At 37.2% G+C, this 15,933-nt stretch overlaps 1 protein-coding gene across 13 annotated transcripts in view; it reads left to right on the top strand.

Moving 5' to 3' along the window:
* Nucleotides 1–15,933, top strand: part of LOC150093662 (uncharacterized) — a 442,983-nt gene that overhangs the window by 210,329 nt on the left and 216,721 nt on the right. For all 13 annotated transcript variants that reach the window (XR_016550305.1, XR_016550303.1, XR_016550304.1 and 10 more), the window contains 2 exons: nt 4,306–4,426; nt 9,246–9,431. Coding sequence is in view for 9 of the 13 variants with exons in the window: in XM_090412731.1 (XP_090268857.1) it covers nt 4,306–4,426; nt 9,246–9,431 (307 nt within the window). In the remaining 4 variants the exon portion in view is untranslated. The remainder of the gene's footprint in view (nt 1–4,305; nt 4,427–9,245; nt 9,432–15,933) is intronic.

Here is a 15,933-nt window from a genome sequence, read left to right as displayed (position 1 = left end):
GTTTCTCCCTCTTACACTTAACCTTTTCAGTTTTAGTTTCCATGCTCAATTACTTCAACTTGTTCAGATAACAGTAACTTCTTCAATCGCTTATGACCTTCCATGTTCAGATGCAACCAATCTCTTGCATACAGCTGTCTTTTGCCTTCAAACACACTCCAGACGTCAACAAATTCCAGACCTCTTGTTTTGCACATTCTTGCAATCATATCATTCATTATCATCGCTCGTCTCCTTAACTCATAATTGTAAAAATGAGGCCGCACACACAGTCCTCCCATTGACACTTTTCTTCACGATATCTAGCAATGGTCTTACATATTTTGCTACCCGATTTATACTACCACTCAGGTCATTTGTACCCACCATAACTATCATCTTTTCTGCATCATGCCCTCTCTTTATTGCCAAAGCCTCTCTCTCTCTATTGTTCCACCAGCCAAGCACTCCTCAGGCATACCGCTCTCCATACCCTTAATCATAGAATCACCATATATTTTACTACTCATAACTTCATTCAAGTCCAAACAAGCATCACTCATGGCCTCATTTTCTACGCTATTCAGCATGACTCTCCCAGTTTCATTACTCAATGCTTACTTACTCCCTCACTCTCACGACATCTCGTTTCTTCTAGACCTTTTGTGTTTTCATTCTGTTAACTCCCAATCACTCCCATACTATTTATTTCTTCATCAATGACCAAAGACTCTCCCATACTTAATTCTGTTCTAGTTATGTCCACTAGAGTAATCTCCATAGTCCTAATTTCTCTGTTCAACCCATTTAACTCTGTTTTAATTTCCAGAATCCCTTTACTGAGCACTTCCAATTCCTCTTGCAAAAGATGAAGATCACTTTTCATTTTTCCGAACTCCTGCTGAAGTTCATCTGCTATGGTCCTGACATCTGCTTCCATGCCTAATCGCTCCAGCCTGTCCCGACACTTCTCACATACGTTGACGTTTTCATTCTTCTCATTTAGCCAAACAGTCCATAGATCCTTCACGTTCCTCGGCATATACATATAACAGTTTCCGCAATGCATCCACTGCAAAAAATCCAATGCAAAGCCAGACTTTCATAGAGAAGTTCTGCAAGTCCCTGACGTACATTTCTTCTTGGATGCCATCTTTAGTCGCTGAAGTAGTGAAACAAACAGCAGCGAAAACACTATATATATACAGCAGAATTCCAAACAATAACACCACTGAAGAATACTTGTATCCAACCGAAGCACAACTGACAAAAAGGCACACTATACTTCAATTTAAAAACACGTTTCCAGCACAACTCAACACGACTGCCATGTTCCATAAAGACACTCTCTCTACTCTATAATTATTCCTTAATTGCTACAAATTATGTAACTACTAAGGAATAATTACTTATGGCAGCATGTGATGGAAGGTACTAGGGGATTGATAGTACTGGATCTTGTTAGTGTTGATAATGAAGGTGGCTATAAAGCCATGAACAGGTGAGCACAATTATGTAGTTTTGACATGAAATGTGGCTAAATGTATGGATGTTTTGCAAATTATAGAGCTAGTAATTATGATATACTCAAGAGATTACTTAGAGAGGTGGCAATGGATGACAAACTGAAGGGTAAGGATGTTAGTAGCATGTGGGAAATGGTCAAGGGATATTTGAATGAAGGAATAGCAGAGTGCATACCTAGAGTCTGGAGAATAAATAAAGTATCAAAGTATGAATAAAATAAAAGGATGAGTAACATCATTAATCAGGAGTTACTTAAAAAAAGAAAGGCTTGGGAAGACATTTAAAGAAAAAAGGTGATCAACAATCTCATGAGCAGTATAAAGAATATACAAGAAGGGTGAAGAATGTGATAAGGAAGAAAAAATCAGAGTATGAGGGGAAACTAGCTGAGTGAGTCAAAGGTAATTTGAAAGTATTCTATCAGTAAAAGGAAGAATGACTATGGTAGAAGAATTTTGATCAATGCCAATGGTAGGGAGATGACTGAAGCAGATGAAATAGTTGAATTACTGAGTGATCACTTTGCAAAGGTGTATCATCCAGATGAAGATATTACAGCAACAGATGTGAAAAGGCCTGTTATTGAAACAGAGTTAGATGAGGCAGAGGTGTATAGAACATTGATGTGAATACAGTTACAGGATTAGATGGGATATCAGTGGGCATATTATGAGAATATGCTAGGCAACTGGTAGCCTTTGACCAGATTGTTTAGTTTAAGTGGAATCACTGGTAGATTCCAAGGGAGTAGAAAGAGGAGAAAATAGTTCTGTTGTATAAAGGAAGCTCCAAGACAGAATTAGCAAATTTGCAACCAATATCAGCATCTTGGGAGTGGTGGTCAAGGTATTGGAGAAGTTGGTTAAAGACAAAATTCAGGAATTGGTAGATAGGAATTGGATACTGTATGCAAGCAGAATGGCTTTTTGAAGGGTAGATCGTGTATCAGTCATTTATCCAATGTTTTCAATAAAGTAACAGCTGAGTTGGATAAGGAGAATGGCTACATGATGATACTTCTAGACTCTGCAAAAGCATTGACAGGATACTGCACAGAACTCTATTATATAAATTGGAGCAGATGGGTTTGGATATGAAACTGATGAGGTGGATAAAAGAATGACTAATGGATAAACATCAGAGAGTAGTTTATGGAGTTGAGTCTAGGAGAAGGTATGTGGCTAACAGTGCACCACAGGGCACTGTACTCATGCCACTGCTATTTAACTTATACATTAATAATATAGGAAATGATCTGAGGGGGAAATGTTCAGTTATTTGCTGACTATGTAAAACTGGACAGGTCAATAATTCATAAGGATGGTGTGAAGGTTTTGTAGGATGATTTATATAGACTAACAATATGGGCAAAGAAGAATGGCCATCAGTTTAATGTGGCAAAGTGTAAGATTATGCATTTTGGAGTGAAAAGATTACCATCTGCAGACTACATTGATGGAAGTGAATTGTAAGAAAATATGGAGGCTAGGGATTTGGGGGTGCTAGTAGACTCTGGATTACAGTTCAGAAACCATATTTGCAAAAATGACTAAAATATCTCAAAGGATCACCTGGTTATTGAAGAATGCACTAACAAGCAAAGATAAGGAGATCATCATACCTCTTTATAAAGCCTTGATGCAGTCCCATCTGTATTTTTGTGTACATATTTGGTTACCTGGAGATGCAGAAAGTGGAAAGGATCCATAGGTGAGTGACCAAGATGGTGGCAGATTTATGGGATGCTCCTTATGAGGATAGATTGGAAATTTGCAGGTTACAGAAATTGGCTGATAGGAGGAAATTGGGTATGATAGAGACATATAAGTTATATAAAGATTGATTGTTATAGGATTGATGAAAATGAAATTGCCAAAGTCATTTGTAAGTGCTGCATGAATAAGTTCAATGCAAAATACGACAAGTATTGGTCAAAAGATGGTTAATATTTAGTTTTTGGAATGTTAGCAGACCTTCAGAAGTGAGTCTACTCCATGGATGTATCAGTAATAATAACATATACTACTATAAACTTCCACCAAACTAATTATTCTTCCTTGTATCCTCACAAAACAACTAGAAAACTGAGAGAAGAAGAGAGGGAGATATAGTTTTTCTTTTTTGCAACATCTCTATATCATATCTCTATATCATATTACTTATATATAACATCATATTCTGAATGTCAACTAAAATTAAAATATATTGATGTCATTTAAGACATCATATTCTATATAACAATTAAAGACAGCAAACTATTTTTGTTAAACATTTGTTATAGTTACTTCACTAGGATCACACTTTATATCACAGATTCTTTAATAAGAGGAAATCTTCTGTAAAAGCCATTATGAGCGAATGCCAAAAAAAAATGTCACTGTTTTAACCTACAGCGAATAAATATCTGCCAATTAGGAGAACCTAGAAAGAAAAACAAAAAAGAACTATTTTCTTCATAATCCTAACAAATATAGATATAAATTCCTCAGTAATTTATATCTTGAAGAATTCTTTCATTATGATGTCTTGAATGACTGATTTGTCATTTTGTGAAAATATCATGTACTATGTTATTTTCACATAGTATAGATATAGTACTTGATGGGTTTTTAACATCAGATTGTTTATGTTGATATAAAACATCAGGTTTTTATGTCAGCTTGAGACTATTATTCCTTCTTTAGAGGATATACTAATTTTCATTTTTTTGAATTTCAGAAAATATATGTAACTTATTAGTAATTATATCAATTTTTTAGATTATTTTGTACTTTTTTTTGAATATTTTGGATATGGCAGGTGTTCTGAAATATGTCCTGAAGGAATGCATGGACATAATTGCTCTCAGTTTTGTCTGTGTCAGAATAATGGAACATGTCATCATATTACTGGTAGCTGTGCATGTCCCCCTGGATGGGAAGTAAGTTGTAGATAGTAGATATTGATAATGTTTTCTGTTATTTCTCTTTGTTTCTACATTTAAAACAAGTATTCATTTATTCAGTAATAGCGACTTATAATTAGTGAATATCCTATGCACCATTATTCCCATACTCACTCTAGTGAGTATGGCAAACTTGAAGTGCCCAGTTCTGGACTTGGTCTTACTTCACACAATATTATTATTATTATTATGGACCTAGAAGGAATTACAAGACTCATCATGAGAGGCCCATCTGTTTTTTGGCAACCACCTTACCACTCTTTAAACCTGTTCAGTCTGCATGTTCATCACTCTGTCATGCAATGAATTCCATAGTTCAATCACTCTCCACACATGCACCAAAAAAAAAACAAAAAAAAACACTCTTCTCACTCTCCTACTCATACCTCCTTTTCCAAATTACGGAGATAGCCTCTTGTTTTTGTTCCTTCTTATGAAAAATCTCCCCAGTGTCAATCATGTAACCACTTCTCAGCAGTTTAAATTTCTCAATCATGTTACCCTTTTTGTTTTCCATCCACCAAACTCTAGGTTGCATGCTCTCGGTCTATCCTCATACTACCACTCCAAGGTTAATTTTTCCTCTTCAAATCACAGTGACTAGACCTGAGTGCAGTAATCCAGATGTGATCTGGTCAGGGCTTTATGCAATGAAGTCACAACTCTTTTATCTCTATTTATCATGGCAAGTCAGGACTCGCCTTCTTTAACAAGCCTCTGCGTTACCTTCACTACCTTTGCTATGTCCCCTAAACTTCAAATTTTTATCACTGTCACCCATGATCCTTTACCTCCACTTCCTCTAGTATAGATCTATGTATAAAATATGCAGCCTCCCAGCAGTGAATCTCAGATTTCAAGAACTTACATTTAGTAGTATTAAACTAATCCCCACTTATTTGCTGATCTGTCTAGTTTATTTAAATTCTCCTGAAGTGTGACCATATCAGTACTATTACAAATAACCCTTCCATGCTTCATATCATCTGCAAGTACGAGACTCAGTGATCAAGGGAGTACTTAATAAAAGTGTGACAAAATCATGTTTCCCTTGTGCAAAAATTCACAATATTAGTCACTCAATCCAGATTAAAAAAAAAGGTAAAATTGAGGAAACTGATTGTCTTGGTTAGCACAAATGATTTCAGAGGCAAGAGGTATTCCATGAGGGAGGATGAAAGGAGTCATTACAGGCAAAACTAAAGAACGAGAAGGTGAAGATTGTAAGTCTCCTACCACATTATGATAGAGGTGAACTGAGGAGGACATTGATAGCTAATGAATCAATAAGGTTGTCTAGAAGGAATGATGTAGGATTTGTGGATCTGTGATCTGTGTTTGATGGAAAGAAGGATTGGTATAATGCTGATGGACTGCATCTAAATGGTTTTGGTGTTAGGTGTCTAGAGAAAGCTTTGTTCAACTAACATGCTGAAGTGCAAATTCAGGAAAGCTTAAATAATTAGGGATGGAAGCAAGTAAGTTTTGTGAAGGCACCCATGAGGCAGTTGAGTGTGAGAATGACCAAGTGTAGAATCTACATCCTCTGTCCAAAACGAAACCAAACTTTTCGAAAATAGAAGAAACTAGTGGCGCCACCTGTTGTATCTTATTGTTGTCGAAAGTGGCAACATTCCTTAGTGTTGTGTCCACTGTTTATGACATTTATTTCATTAGAAGCCGAATTATAGTGCCAAAAGTGACAGTGTGTTTTGACGAACAGTCGGAAAATGAGTTTCAAACAGAGAGCTACAATTGACTTTGTGCTAAACTTGGTAAAAGTTTTACTGAAACGCATTGAATGCTTCAAAAAGCATACGGTGATGAATGCTTATCCCATACTCAAGTTTACGAGTGGTTTAAGCGATTTCAAAGTGGTCGGGAGACACTTGAGGACAATGAAAAGCCGGGCCAGAAACCAAAAGCCAGACTCCAAAAACTGGACTGAGTGAAGTTCACATCCAAAAAGTGCGTGATTTCATCAAAGAAAACCCAAAATCGTCCGTGAGATTAATTGAAGATGAATTGGGGGTTCCAAAATCAACTGTACATAACATTTTGACTGAGAGTTTGGCTTTGTAAATTGAATTCGCGATTTGTTCCCTACTCACCAAAAAATTTATCGAATTGAACAATGCAAGGACATCATTAAAACTGCTTGTAAGAAATCAAACTTCCTTAAAACAATCGTTACTGGTGACGAAACATGGTTTGAGTATGAGCCCGAAATAAAGCGCCAGAGTGCTGAGTGGAGACCACCAGAAGAGAGGCACCCGAAAAAAACTCGCTTGGAGAAGTCAAAAGTAAAGATAATGCTGATTTGTTTCTACGATTCCAAGGGCATTATTCACTAAGAATTCGTTCTGCCTGAATGGTGAGTTTTATCTCTAAGTTTTGAAGCGATTGATAGCAAGAAATCGTCGCATACGGCATGAATATCGTGACGACCAACCGTTCGTCAAACACACTGTCACTCTTGGAACTATAACTCGGCTTCTAATGAAACAAATGTCATAAACAAATGTCAACACTAATGAAGGTTGTGTCAACTGTTTATGACAAAAAGATACAACAGGTGACACCACTAGTTTCTTCTATTTTCAAAAAGTTTGGTTTCTTTTTGGACAGCGGGTGTAGTCTCTCATGCCAAAATGAATAGAGTAGTCAATTCAGGAAGTAAAGGTGGGCAGAGGCCTAAAGGGATGCTGCAGTTTTTATATACTAATACCAGAAATATCAGGAACAAGAGGGAGGAGTTTTACATTGGTTGTCAAACGTTATAGGCATTAATGAGACTTGTTTAACAGTCGATGATGTAGTTACAGGGATGGAATCTGATAGATTTAGTATTTTCAGGGAAAATAAAATGGAGGGAGGGGTACTGCTGATGATATCAGATGAATTGCAACCAAAACGAATAGGAGATAGGTCGAAGTATGGCTGCTCATTTGAAGTGGTTTGGTGTGAGATCAAGGCCAGTAAGAAAAAATATACAGTTGGTTGTTGCTATAGGCCAGGGAGTTCCATGAATTATCTGGAAGATGTACATCAGCAAATGAGTACAGTCAAGTGATTATTATGGGGGACTTCAACTATGGAGATAGACCAGAAGGAACGAAGAGAGATCAGATCACATGGCAGGAAGGAAATGGAATTTATACACCTACTGAGAGATAATTACTTGAGGTAGCACGTGATGGAGGGGACAAGGAGAATGAGAGTATCACACCTGATCAGAAGAGCTATCCATAACCGAGATGGCCACTTTGCCTCTGGTTGCAAAAGTGACCATGTAGTCTCTTGGAAGATTGTAAAACATGAGGAATATTCTGTCAAGGGATATATATATGAAACTACAAGGCAGGTGATAATGACAAGCTTAGGAAGAAGCTTAAATTTGTGCTATGGTATAAAACACTGCAGGATAAGAACGTTAGCAGTGCATAGGCAATAGTTAAGGATCATCTAGAAAAAGAAGCAATATTAATAAGTTTTAATAATGGCAAACCGTGAGCAGACAGATAAATACAAAATTAATAACGGAAAAACTTGCTTAAAAAGATTATTTAATTGTATAATTTTCGCCTGTGTGTCACAAGCATCTTCAGTACATTGTACTGAAGATGTACGTTGTACTGAAGATGTACAATGTACTGAAGATGCCTGTGACACACAGGCAAAAATTATACTATCAAATAATCTTTTTATGCGAGTTTTCCCGTTATTAATTTTGTATTTAAGCAATATTAAATTGTATACCTAAGGTAAGGAGGGTTAATCGGGTATGGATTAGATGGATGAGTAATATCATTAAGTGTGAGCTGCAGAAGAAGAAAATGCTGTGGAGGGTATATAAGGCGAAAGATGACCAGCAAACTCATCTACAGTTCAGGCCAGAAAGGTGACCAGCATGGCAATGAAGGCAAAATCAGATTACAAGAAGAATCTAGCTGAGCAGGTCAGAAATCCCAAAGAATATTTTCATTACATGGCAAGTAAGAGGAAGAATGACTATGGAAGATTAACCTTAGTGAGTGATGGTCACAAGGTGACAGAAGCATATCAAATAGTTGAGTTACCGAGTGACCATTTTGCAAGGGTATATCAGCAATAAGGTTACTGCTTTAATATCTGTGTCGGATACTATTGTCAGAACAGAGGTGGATGAATTGGAGATTCTTAGGATTTTGCAGAATCTCAATGTAAATACAACTATGGGATTAGATGGTATACCAGCGTGGGTTTTGAGAAAGTGCGAGGGATCTTACAATGCCTCTAACTAGGTTCCTTAATTTAAGTTTGAGCTCTGGTAGAGTTCCAAGGGAGTGCAGAGAGGGCAAAATAATTCCCTTGCATAATGGAGGTTCTAAGATTGCAGTAGCATTATAACCAATCAGTATCTCAGGTGTGGTAGGAAAAGTACTGGAAAAATTTGTCAAAAACAGAATTCAAGAATGGATGGATAAAAATATGATACTGTATGAGGAGCAACATGGCTTTGTGAAGGTAGTTCATGCCATAGTAATTTACTAACTTTTTATAATAGAGTAACAGGTGAGTTGGATAAAGGAAATGGCTACACGATGATTCTGCTGGATTTCATGAAGGCATTTGACAGAATATATATATATATTGATATTAATATTTTGATTTAAAATTAATTAATATATATATATATATATATATATTGTATATATTGTATATTAATTGGTTGTATATATTGTATATTAATTGGTTGTATATAAATCTTTTCAAGTATTTTTCTATTAAAGTGAAAATTTTTGTGCAATTTTAGGGAAGTGTTTGTGCTAATCCTTGTCCATCAGGGTATTTTGGAAAAGATTGTAGCGAAATTTGCTCCTGTCAGAATGGGGGCTTATGCAATCATATTACTGGGAACTGCACTTGCCTTTCTGGATATGTTGGTAATAAGTGTGAACAAGAATGCCCCATTAATTCTTGGGGAATAAATTGCTCCCAGGTAAAAAAAATGTTGAGAAATATATTTCAGTTGATTATTTTTATTAAATTCTGATATGTTTTAATTGATTAAGTAATAATTTTTTTACGTGAAGTTCCATGTTAATGAATTATATGAAGTTCCATAGATACTAAGCTGTTTAAGTGTGGCTCCTAAAGATAATAATTTGGGATTACAATAGTATATACTTAATGACATGGTCAGATATGAATTTTCATATTTTTTTTTATTTGTTAATTTTCTGAGATCTGCTGATTTTCTTTAGAATTGAGTGTTGTAGAAGTTAATTGAACAACTCTTTTGATCTAGTGAAAATTGCAAATCCATTTATAGTTTATACAGTGATGATGGGTTTTTTTCATGAGAGCAAAATGTTTTATTTAAATATGCCACACAGAAATGAAAACATTTCATATTCTAAAAATAAACATTTGTATTTAGATCATGATAAAAATCATTCTTTTATTTACATTTCAATATTTGAAAACATGCAACAAAAACATATCTTTATTGACAGAAATTAATAATGAGTTGTCCTACTTTGGGCCATAATAACTACTTCATTGCATTATGAAATACTTTCTACTCATTTCTGGTAAAAAGTTAGTGATCATGTGCTTCACTCTTTCTTTGAGGTACTAGTAAGTTTTACTAATAAAGAAAGCCATCTTGACTATACACTAATTTTGTGTGTCCATTTCATCCCATAAATGTTTTATGAGCTTCAGATCAGCTGTATTCTTAAGCACTGCAATATTCCAATATTCTTGTCAAGTCATGTGTTTACAGTTGTGGCCTTGTGGTATGGAGAATGGTGTTGGAAGAACAGCTATCAATAATTTTTACAATGAAGTCTGCACACAGATGTCTAGGACTTAGCAGTTGCTGTAGGACTTATCAGTCATGATTCAATATAGTATGATCAGTAGATTTCATTAGTATCCCAAGGATTAATATTGACTACAAGAATGAATGGAGTATATCAAGCATATCATGAGGATTATGTGGATAGTATGGAGTATATCATTGCATGTGCATTTCATAGTTGGGACAACACACTCTGATAAAAGCATCTTTCATAGTCTGACACATTCACCACATTGTAGAGCATGTAGTGTGACTTGGTACTTCACAGTTTAGGGATCCAAATCAGTGTTGACAAACTATAAGTCAGTTATTTCATGGAGGTATGTGTGTGGTGATTTTGGAAATGATAAATAAAATACAAAACTGAAAAACAAGAATCTTTACAAAGGTAGCATGGGTTTGTTTAATGACAGTCTAGTTTTATTAATCTGATTGTATTTTATAACAAATTAGAACTGTACCAAACGGAGAACATGCATATATATATATATATATATATATATATATATATATAGCATTTTTTCTAGATCTTGAGCCATTGAATAGAATACTATATGACAGGTTAGCGTTATTATAGTTGAAGAGCAAGATGGATAAAAGCTTGTTAGCTTCGGTGATATGAGTGAGACATAACTTTATTATTATTATTATTATTACATCACACCTCCAGGGAGTCCAAAGACTCATCGAGAGAGGGCATCTACTCTACAACTCTTCGTCTCACTACTCCACCAACCTTCATCATCTAACACCAACGCCATCTACTGTCGACTACCACCACTAGTCTTTCACAGACAATCACAAACATACATGCCCACGGCGGGATTCGAACCCACAGCCTTTTGGCTGGAGAGCGGATACGCTAACCACTCGGCCAACCAGGCCAGCAGATTATTATATTGATACAGAATTATAAGAAATTGACACAGAAGCATAGATTTTTTACCCTTGGAGAGTGGTGGGCGAGTGGAATGCATTGCTGGAGAATGTAATACTTATGGAAATCATGCATGAGTTTAATTTGATAATAAGCATTGTATTTGATATCAGTGGACTCCTGTGATGTCTGTGGACGGTTGGTCTAGGGGTATGATTCTCGCTTAGGGTGTGAGAGGTCCTGGGTTCAAATCCCGGACGAGTCCAGGTGTGAAAAGTGCTTCATTTTTAGCAGCCTGTTAGCTCAGTTGTTTAGAGTGTGCTAATAACGCAAAGGTCGTGGGTTCGATCCTCACATAGGACAATGAAGATTTATGTTTTGAGTAGCGGCAGTGTGTAAGAAGAGCTCCGGATTCAGATAAGTTATTCTTGAAATAATTAATTGTATATGAGTGATTGTTTGAGTAAGGGCGTTAGTTAGTGTGTGGGATATTTAGCTTAAACTTAATTACAGATTCATTGTTTTTGGACCTTAGAGTAGTAACCGACAGAGGAAAGATGGCAGCGGCTTTGTCAGTGCATGACTTTAACTTAGACTTCAGTCGTTTCATGAAGTGCGAAGTGTGCTATGTGTATTCTTTTGACTACATAGATGGTTTGTGGACATTTAGGGCTGATGGAAGGAGGGTATGTGCGAAGTTCACACTTCGCACATACCCTCCTTCCATCAGCCCTAAAAGTGTGAGCTAAACGAGCATTTGATGAGTGCTAATATGAATTTGATGACAGAAAGTGTTAGTAGCGAGAATGTCGCAGGAAGAATGAGTTCTCATTTGAAAGAAAGGCAAAAAATTGTTAAGAAAGCATTGAAAAAGAAAACGAGTCATTTGAAAACCATAATGGATGGTAAAAAGAACAAAAGCGAGGCGAATGTGGTGGAAGGAAACAAAATTGAGAGAACGAAAGAAACCGGAAATAGTGTGATGAAAGTGGGAAAAATGGAAAGAATGAATGAAAGCAAAAGTTTGACGCATGGACCGAAAGAGAGGCAAAGGATGAACGAGAGTGAAAGTGTGAAGTGGGAGTCGAAAGTTCTAAAATTAGAAAGATTGAATGATAGAGAGAATGTGATGAGAGATTTGAAAATTGGATTGGGTTGGATAAGGCAAGAGATGAAATGGATGTAGATTGAAATTAAGAAAATTTGGGTGAAAACGATTAAAACAAATCAAGTAGGTGCAAAAGAGTTAACGAAAGACGAACGAGTGGCATTGTATGGCAACTCCATTATGAAAGGTGTGCTGGATGAGAAGATGCACGAGGTATATTTTCCAGGCGGTAAAATGAGTAGAGTGATTGAGACATTGGATATGAGGCGGGAGTGAGCGATGGAGTTGATGGTTTAATAGGTACGAATGACTTGACAGAAGACAGAGAGCACATCAGAATGGATATCAGAAGGCTGCTTAGACAGAGATAAAAGAGAATAGTACAGGAAGGGTAGTAAGCGTGTTGCCTAGGTATGACAGTGGTGAGATGAGGCAGAGAGCAAGGATTATGAATGGTATGTTGGCTGAAATGTGGGAGGAGAGGGGAGTACAATTTGTTAATGTGTGGAATGAGTTTGAAGGACAAAGTGAACTGTATGGGAGCAGTTGACTGCATTTGAGTGGTCATGGTGTGAGTCACTTGGAGAGACTGTTGCTGGAAGGTAGAGAAGTGAGTATAGAGAATGAATCAGATCAAGTGGGAAGTGATGTGGAAGAGCAGGAGAGTATGACAGGAGAGATTGAAGAGATGGTTATGAATGAGGAAGTAAGTGGCATGAGTATGGAGAATGGGTGTGCAAGATGAATAGGGAAACGGGGAGGCTCAGGGTGGACAGGGGTACACAGTGTGAGAAAGGTGGATGCTTCAAGAGGATGTGAGAGCATGTGTAGACAGGAAAGGAATGGGATGACCTGGGATCAAGAGGAAACAGTTGAAATTGAAGAGGGGTCTAAAATGAATAAGCAGAAAGGGAAATGGCCTCAGTCGAGCATAGAAAGATCACATCGAATGAGTGTTATCAGTAGAACTAGCTGTAGATCCAGGAATCAGCTGTTGTGTTTATGTACAAATGCTAGAAGTGTAAGAAACAAGGCAGATGAAATGGTTGCATTAATCAAGTCTGTTCACCCAAAAACTGTTGGAATAAGTGAGACATGGTTAGATGAGGACGACATCCTGACAGGAATAGAAATGGAAGGATATGATGTGTTTCGTGAGGATAGAAGGGGTAAAAAAGGGAGGGGGAGTACTATAGATTATAGAGAAAGAGTTATGCCCATACAAAGTAGAGATGAAAGAGGGGAAATAGTGATAGTGGTATTGAGGGAGTTTGATGTGAGATAGAGGTCAATGGAGTGAAATACTTGGTTGGATATTGTTATAGACCAGGAAATGTGGATGGTAGTGACTATGAAATGTATAATCAAATTAGACAAGCAAATAAGAAAAGAGTGATCATTATGGGTGATTTTAATGATGGCAATATAGACTGGAATGAGAAGATAGCAACTGGAAGTAAGGAAAATGAGTTTCTTGAGTTTTTGAAGGATAACTACCTGAGACAGTATGTAACAGAGGGCACACGAGGATTGAGGGGCTTGGATTTGGTTATCTCATCACAGGATGTAATTATAAATGAAGTGTCAAATCACCTACCAATTAGTGAGAGTGACCATGAGGTAATTATCTGGGTGGTTGACAGCAGTGTGAGGACGTCTGTAAGAAAAGGGTATATGTCGAACTATGGGGGGGGGGATGATTATGAAGAGCTCAGGAGACAGCTTGTCGGTATAGCATGGAATGAGGAGTTAGCTGGAAAAGAGATCAATGCAGCTTGGGATATTTTCAAAAACTATCTAGTAGATGCAATTGGTAAGTATATTCCAAGGGTGAGAGGGTTAAATGGGATGGATGTGCAATGGATGAATAAAGAGATTAGGCATGCAATACAGAGAAAAAAGAGCATTATGGAGGCAGCATAAGAGAAGTGAAACTAACCAATTCCATGAGGATTACAAAGACCAGACAAGGCGGGTGACTTGGTTGGTGAGGGTAGCTAAAGTGAGGTATGAACAGCAGTTAGCTAATGAAGCCAAAAAGAATTCTAAGGAGCTCTTTCAATATGTAGCCAACAAAAGAAGGATGATATTGATTGGAGAAAATGGTATAAAGACAGCTGTTGCAGAAGGTGTAGTGAAGATACTTATTGAGCATAAGGTCCTTCAATCTTGTGAATGTGACTTCATGGAGAGATTGAGAACAGTTGATGATGAGGAGAGACTGACTGTAAGTGAGCAAGAGGTGTATGGGGGAGTTGAGCAAACTTCATGTTAATAATGCTGTAGGACTTGATAATATATCGCCGCGTATTCTGAAGGAATGTGCCTGGGAGTTGATGCTGGCCTTCACATTTTTTTAATACGAGTCTTGCACTGGGTCAAGTTCCTAAGGAGGGCAAGATTGTGCCACTTCATAAAGGAAGAGATACAACTCAAGCATCAAACTATAGGCCTATCTGTGTGTCAACTGTTGTGGTTAAGTTGTTGGAGAAGCTTGTGAGAACTAGGATCCAGAATTGGGTTGACAACAATGGTATTATCTTTCATGGACAGCATTGATTTACTAAAAGAAGATCATGTTTTAGTAATCTACTTACTTATTACAATAAGGTGACTGCTTCCTTGGACAGAGGAGAAGGACACACAGTAATATACTTAGATTTCGCAAAGGATTTTGATAGATTACTGCATGATAAGTTGATAGCTAAACTAGAGTGGATGGGATTGGATATTAGATTAGTGCATTGGATTGGAGACTGGCTATCTGATAGGTATCAACAAGTTGTGTATGGGGCAGTGATATTCAGGAAAAGGAAAGTTACTAGTGGTGTGCCTCAGGGGTCTGTTTTAGGGTCATTGCTGTTTAACTTGTATATTAATGATATTGGTGAAGATTTCGATGGAGATATTCAGTTGTTTGCAGATGATGCAAAGTTGGGACGAGCCATGAATTGTGAAGATGTTGTTTCCTTACAAGAAGATGAATAAATTGAGTGATTGAGCACTGGAATGGGGAGGAGAGTTTAGTGTTGCAATATGTAAGGTTTTAAAATTTGGAAAACAAAGATGGGATGCAGAATTTATGCTTGGTGAGAATATATTGTTGGAAGTAGAGGAAATAAGAGATCTGGGGGTGATAGTGGATAAGGATCTAAAATTTAGGGGACACATCGCCACATCTGTGAAGACAACACAAAGGCTTCTGGGAATGATGCAGAGGACACTGACGTGTAGAAGTAGGGATATTCTTGTTCCATTGTATAAGGCTTTGATTAGGTCACACATGGACTATTGTGCCCAGATTTGGTCCCGGGTTTTCATAAGGATGATGAGATGTTGGAAAGGGTCCAAAGGAGACTGACTAAGGTAGTTTCTGACCTCTGAAATGTCGAGTATGAGGAAAGATTGAGAAGATGTAATTTGCAGAGTCTGGTGGACAGGAGGAAGAGGGGGAGATAGTATAGAGACTTACAAGTTGGTAAGGGGTTGTTATAGGATCAATGCTGGGGAAGTTTTATGGAGAATAGTGGGAGATCAGGGGAGAACCAGAAGTCATCCCTGGAAAATGTATAAAGAGGGTGTGAGTAGGGAAGTGAGAGGCAGGTTTTTTTTGTGCAGAGTTGTGAATGATTGGAATGCCTTGCCTGAGA

This window comes from Typopeltis vanoorti, chromosome 23, assembly GCF_054136105.1.
Source record: "Typopeltis vanoorti isolate ZY-2024b chromosome 23, IOZ_Tvanoo_1.0, whole genome shotgun sequence".
In the NCBI taxonomy this organism is placed as follows: domain Eukaryota; kingdom Metazoa; phylum Arthropoda; class Arachnida; order Uropygi; family Thelyphonidae; genus Typopeltis; species Typopeltis vanoorti.
Note: the sequence above shows the minus strand (reverse complement) of the source record. Positions and strands in the feature narration are given on the sequence as shown.